Source organism: Odontomachus brunneus, unplaced genomic scaffold (assembly GCF_010583005.1).
Source record: "Odontomachus brunneus isolate Ranch 3 - 2012 unplaced genomic scaffold, Obru_v1 Obru_scaffold_053, whole genome shotgun sequence".
In the NCBI taxonomy this organism is placed as follows: Eukaryota; Metazoa; Arthropoda; class Insecta; order Hymenoptera; family Formicidae; genus Odontomachus; species Odontomachus brunneus.
The window spans coordinates 1,481,840-1,487,754 of record NW_022639503.1 but is presented as its reverse complement, the minus strand read 5'-3'; the positions used below and the strand labels follow the sequence as shown (position 1 = coordinate 1,487,754).

The window sequence follows — 5,915 nt, the reverse complement described above, 5'->3', positions numbered from 1 at the left end:
TATATATATATATATATATATATATATATATATATATATATATATATATATATATATATATATATATATATATATATATTAGATGAAGTAAAAAGTTCTGAGCGTTTTCCGCTAGATGTCTTTAGCGAAAAAACGCTCAGAACTTTTTACTTCACCTAATATATTGTGTGTGTAGCTTAAAGCTGTTATTACAATAATTATCTTTTTAGTTCAATAGTTTTATTTGTTATACTTAACTATAAGATATCACTAATTTTAACGAAATATTTAAAATCTCAAAACAATTAATTTGTTTCTTTTACATGAAAAACGTGTAACAACTAATTCTACAACTTAATGACTTTTTTACTTGTATATGCAAGGATAATATATTTTTTAGTTTACCTAAAAGTTGTATTCATATGGAAATGAACACACATTAAAAAAATATTGCATGCATATCTTTTTTTTTAATTAGTGTATAAAAAGTGTGACAACTAGATAAAGTTTCCCCTATTTGCCTTGTCTATTCCTATTATGTCTTAGCTCATTATGAATTTTCTTATACGATTTTGCGCGATATATAATATTATCAATAAAATCGACAAGACACATAATGCTTTTAACCGCAAAAAATTAACTAATTAAAATATGATATTTTTCACATAAAAAATTCTCAACAATTATCTTTTACTTGAAGAAAAAACCAGTTTAAATATTTCTTTCTAAATTTCCCTTCTATTTCTGATAAATGTAACTCTTTTGAATATAACGTCATTGATGATATTGACGAAAATAGAGGGAAAAATGGCTGCATAAAGGTTATTTTATTCTTATTACGGCACGAAGCGTAGACGAAACGATCGGTTTATTCATGAGAAAGCTTCGATTACTTTGGCTCGCCACATGCGACGCGGCCAACCTTCTGAAATATGATGTCGCTTTTTAAGCGTTTACCTCGGGAATTAACATTTTTTTCGCGATAAGTTCCGCGTGATGCTTATTAAGAGATGTTTACTCACTGGGTTTGCTCCTGTGGATTTTTCGTGGTACAGCGGCTGGCAGAGCCAGAGCTATTAAGACGATTATCCAGAGCCACTTCATTGTTTCCGTCTAAGAGCTGAAACATTAAACAGAGCCATTCAATATCCCAAGTTCCGCTGCATTAATAACGGAGCGGGTGCTGAGGAAAAAAAAAGTACAAAAAAGAAGGGAAGGAGAAGAGAAAACTATCCGTTCAAACTTCCGGAGCGCGTTGAAGAATTCACCAACGACAAGACGGAAGAGTTTCCGCGAAACACTAGGAACTGGAAAAGGGATTTCTCTATTATTTCGCGTTATGAACGATCGCGAGCGCCGGTGGGCCTCGCGCGAGCGAATTCCCGTCGCCGCGAATAAACCGAAAGCCGTTGTCGCGTATCGCCGCGCTTAATTCGGCGCGAGCTTCGCCGAATCCCGTGGCGGAATTGTCGTCAATTTCGGTCGGCAGCGGCGTACTAGTCCATTAGAATTCCCGCGGAAGGGAGCGATCGCTTTTAAATCGCGGTCGAAAGAAAGTGCGGATAAAGTTTGCGCGCAGCTTCTTTTTTTCCACCTTTTTTCCGACATATACGATTGCACAGCTCGATCGTTCCCTTTCCCTCCCTTCTCGTCCTCTGATCCCTTCCTTTTTCCCGCCCCCGCGATCTCGTTACTCACTCGACCACCGAACTTTTTCCAACACGGTGTGCACGCGCGCACACACACATATATACTAACCGCGCGCGGGCGCCTCGACGGCGGGCGACACGACCTTCCCGCCTGTGTGTGCAGCTCATTAATCACCATTCGCCTCGTCAACGGCGAATTTCATTATTTCTCGCCCGTGAAACTAGGTGTCCACCGGCGCGCGGCGTTATCAACCCGCCGGCTGGCTATCAACGGCCGACAACGCCGCCGCTGTCATCAATAGCGGCGCGCGCGCGGCCTTCGCGCGGTGGTAAACGTCAAAGGCAAATGGCACGTACGAAGACAGATTACGTTCGAACGTTATTCGCATTCATCGCCGCGGGCGCGAGCCCGGCCACCCCCGCGCGAGATCGGATCGCCAGGCACAACAATAAAATGCTCGCAATTAAGTTCGACCAGCGCAGCTAGCGCGGCCATTCCCGCGATTTAGTCCGAGTGTTTTCCAGCTGGACGAGAATTTCGTCGCGCACATTCACGCTAGGAAATTCGGTGCGCGCTCAGAGAGTATGGATTTTTTTGTCGTATAAATTCTTCTCGATTTTGCTATGCCTCTATTGGTGCAGAAGTAGATTGTCAATGAAATCTGTTTTATCAACAAGTAAACCTGCCTAGAAGCGTACACGCCGATTTCTTTCTGATTTGGCACAAATGTAGAAGTACAAGAAATATTTAGGTCATATTTTTTCATTTTGGCCCACTTTGAGTTTCACAGGCAGTTTATAGCTTTTTAATGATCTCACTTCTATCATCAACAAGTACAACAAAAATGCATAAGAAATAAAATTGAATACAAGACATAGTTAAATAATTTTAACAAAATCGGCGTAACTGAGACACGAACCATTCTAAATTTCTTTAGCCAAGATTCCAACCAAATTATTTTAAATCTGTGCTAAATTAATAAAAAAATGGTTCAAATCTTGGCCAAACTGAGAGAGAGAAACAAATCCGGTAATTTTAATTAAAATTTTTACAAAATCGGCATAGCTGAGCACGAATCATTCTAAATTTCTTTAGCCGAGATTCCAACCGAAATATTTCAAATCTGTGTTAAATTAATCAACAATGGTTTGAATCTCAGCGAAACTGAGAAATTATTTGTATAAATAATTTTTTTCAATTTTTTACATATTTTGTTTAAACATTTTATTATTTATATTAATAATTTTACACATTTGACTTCATATTCATAATCAGCAAACCAAAAACGCCTATATCTTATATTAAATTTTATTTCTTATGCATTTTTGTTGTATTTGTTAATGATAGGAATGAAAACATTGAAAAACTATAAACTGCCAATGAAACTCAAAGTGGGTCAAAATGAAAAAATATGACCTAAATATTTCTTGTACTTTTACATTTGTGCCAAATTAGAAAGAAATCGGAGTGTAACTTTTGTAGGTAGGTTTACTAATAAGAAACATTGCAAATTTCGCTACACGGAGAGAATATTGTAGTTCTCTTTTTTTCATGTAAGTTCTTTCCAACTTTATTACGTTCTTGTAATTTTAATAGTTTTGATAATTTTTGGTAGTTCAGCAATAGACTTAATAGTTCTGTAAAACCTATTTTGCTAAAGGATATGGTAAATTTCGCTGGAAACATACCAGATTTCGCTAGGAATGTAGCAAATGTTTTTAATAGCATACTTTGTTTGCTAAAATATAAGTAGCACATATAAGATGAAAGAGTAGGGAATTAATGCAGAATTTTGATTTATTCCTCAATTACACAGATCTATAATGACTTTTACTATAAAATAGGTAAAGTAAAAATGGACATGTATCTAATGCTGGACGTTTTTATTGTTCTCGTCTTTAAATACGAATTTGTAGGGCCATATTAATAGTTATTAGTTGAAACCTGCCTTAAGTGACTATACTTAGATTTGAATTCAGAGTCAGATAAGAAAATGCTGAATCGCAATTGCAGGTACAAATTTCATGTAATTCTACCGAAAAACTTGAATCTAATACTGAAAAAAATCTGAGTATTTCATATGAGATAAATTTCAATGACAATTGAACATCAAATGTTAATTTTTAACATTATCGGACATATCGTATTTGGATATGTGATTAATTATTATATGAAACATCTATTAAGATAAATGTTTCAATAGTCAGATATTTAAGAATAAAGTCCCAAGAGATTTATTATATGAAAATTTATTATATGAAAATTATATTATATTAATTATATAAAATATAATTTTATTATACTAAATATATAAAAATTAAAATTACACGTTTTTATTACACCTACAACCAGTATTAAATAAACTAATTACTTACGCAACTAACTGGAAATTAAAGTATAAAAATTTATTATTAATATATCAAATATATGAAAAGCTTTTAAATTATATCCAAATATGATTATTGTGCAGATGAAATTATTTATCGATAAAATTCTCGACGCAGAGTGGAGACACGATGAGGTGTTTTTCGTCGATTGTCGCGTTTTCAGTTTCGCGAACGAGCACGGGGAATCGTTTCTTTCCATCTCACTGTCGAAAACGTTTTTAAAAAATATCGCCTAACGAAAGTCTTAAATTCACATGGGAATTTAATTCGTTTAACGCCGACGTCACATCGGCTTTGAGAATCACGCTGACCTAAAACCTTAGCGCGAAATTTGTAAAAAACGCGGGAATATATCTGCATAGTCAAACAACGCGGGTTTTAATATCTCCCCTTGGCTTCTTTAAATGATGAGGCAAAAGTCTGCGTATTCCTCGTGTGTCCTACGTGTATGCGAAGACTTTGAGGACTTCGCGCAGGATCAAAGGGATGCAAAAAGGTTCGACCAAGCTGAACGACATCAAAGACACATTTTGTCTTTCCTCGGTCTCGCGCACATTCTTACGTCCGCCACTTTTCCTTCTACTTTTTGGAATATCCTCCATCTTGCGAAAGTTATTCCGTCTCTCTGCTCCCGCTCCCGCCCTTCTGTCGCTCTTTTCTCGTCTCTCAGACGAGGCGTATGCAAAATAGTTTAAGATAGATGATACATATGGATGGCCGTTCGCACGTTTCTTCCGCCGATTAGATTTCGATCGCTCGACCTTGAAGCCAGGACGAAAGAAAAACATCCGCTTGTGACAGCTCGAGACGTTAATATACCGAAATTATCATCAAAAACGCTTTTCACATCTGTTTTCATACTTTTTATTATATTGTTACATCTCTGTGTTGGTTTTAAATGCGTTGTATTCAGTTCAGTGCGGAACAAATCAAAGTATATTCTTGTCGCTTAAACTTTACGCATACACACACGCAAAGAAATGACTTAGTAATGTTAGTTGAATCTCAGTGGCTGATTCGAACTTAGCTAAACGGTCGTTTTGCCGTCACTGCTCTAAGAGTTGGTTATCACGGATAAAATGCACTTCTGTGAGATAGAAATTTTTTTAATTGAAATTAAAGGTGCGCGCATTTGTGTGAGTAGCTAAGTTACTAAGAAAGTAGTAGCTACTTCTGAATATTTTATGTGCGTGAATCTTTAACTTTATAAAGAATTATCCTTACAGAGCTCGTCTCACCGCCTTGCGTGCATTGATTGGCCAATTTTCTTTCATTAATATCTCAATAATTACTATGATTACTATGAGATCATTTTTATCACATTTATAGTAATTTTTACTATGTTTATGATCATTTTTACTATGTCTTATTATAATATTCATCATAGTATTACTCTATTTCCGGAATACTAAACTTATATTGTAATTTTTACTACAATGTTCTCTCCGCGCGTATGTATATGTAAAAATCATATATAAAAAGAAGTAATATGTAACTTAATATTATATATATTTATTCTTAATCTGCGCCTTTTCGCTTTAAATGACTTCCAGTGTGTGTTGTTACATTTTCTTACATATAATAAACTTACATTTAATACTAATAATACAACTTAACATTTTAAGGCTGTTATAAGCATAATCCTATATGCTTCTAAATATAAGTTTAGAAACTTTCTAAATATAAGTTTAGAAAATCTAACCCCTTGTCCACAACCTTGCTTTAATTCTTAAGCCGTAAGGAATTGACCAACTACAGTCGATTATTTTTAAAATAATAGACTGTGGTTGCTCAATTTATTACGGCTTAAAGATTAAAGCAATATTGTGGTAAAACACAAGGGATAAGACACTCTAGAGAAAGAAAGAGAAAGAGAGAGAGAGAGAGAGAGAGAGAGAG

At 35.1% G+C, this 5,915-nt stretch overlaps 1 protein-coding gene across 6 annotated transcripts in view; it reads right to left on the bottom strand.

Moving 5' to 3' along the window:
* LOC116845570 (cysteine-rich secretory protein 2-like) overlaps window positions 1-5,915 on the bottom strand; it is a 131,480-nt gene that overhangs the window by 35,337 nt on the left and 90,228 nt on the right. For 4 of the 6 annotated variants that reach the window (XM_032818367.1, XM_032818369.1, XM_032818372.1 and 1 more), the window contains exon 2: window positions 1,002-1,099. In XM_032818367.1, coding sequence (XP_032674258.1) covers window positions 1,002-1,083 — 82 coding nt within the window. In that variant the 5' untranslated portion in view covers window positions 1,084-1,099. The other 2 variants (XM_032818366.1, XM_032818368.1) reach the window with 2 other exon arrangements.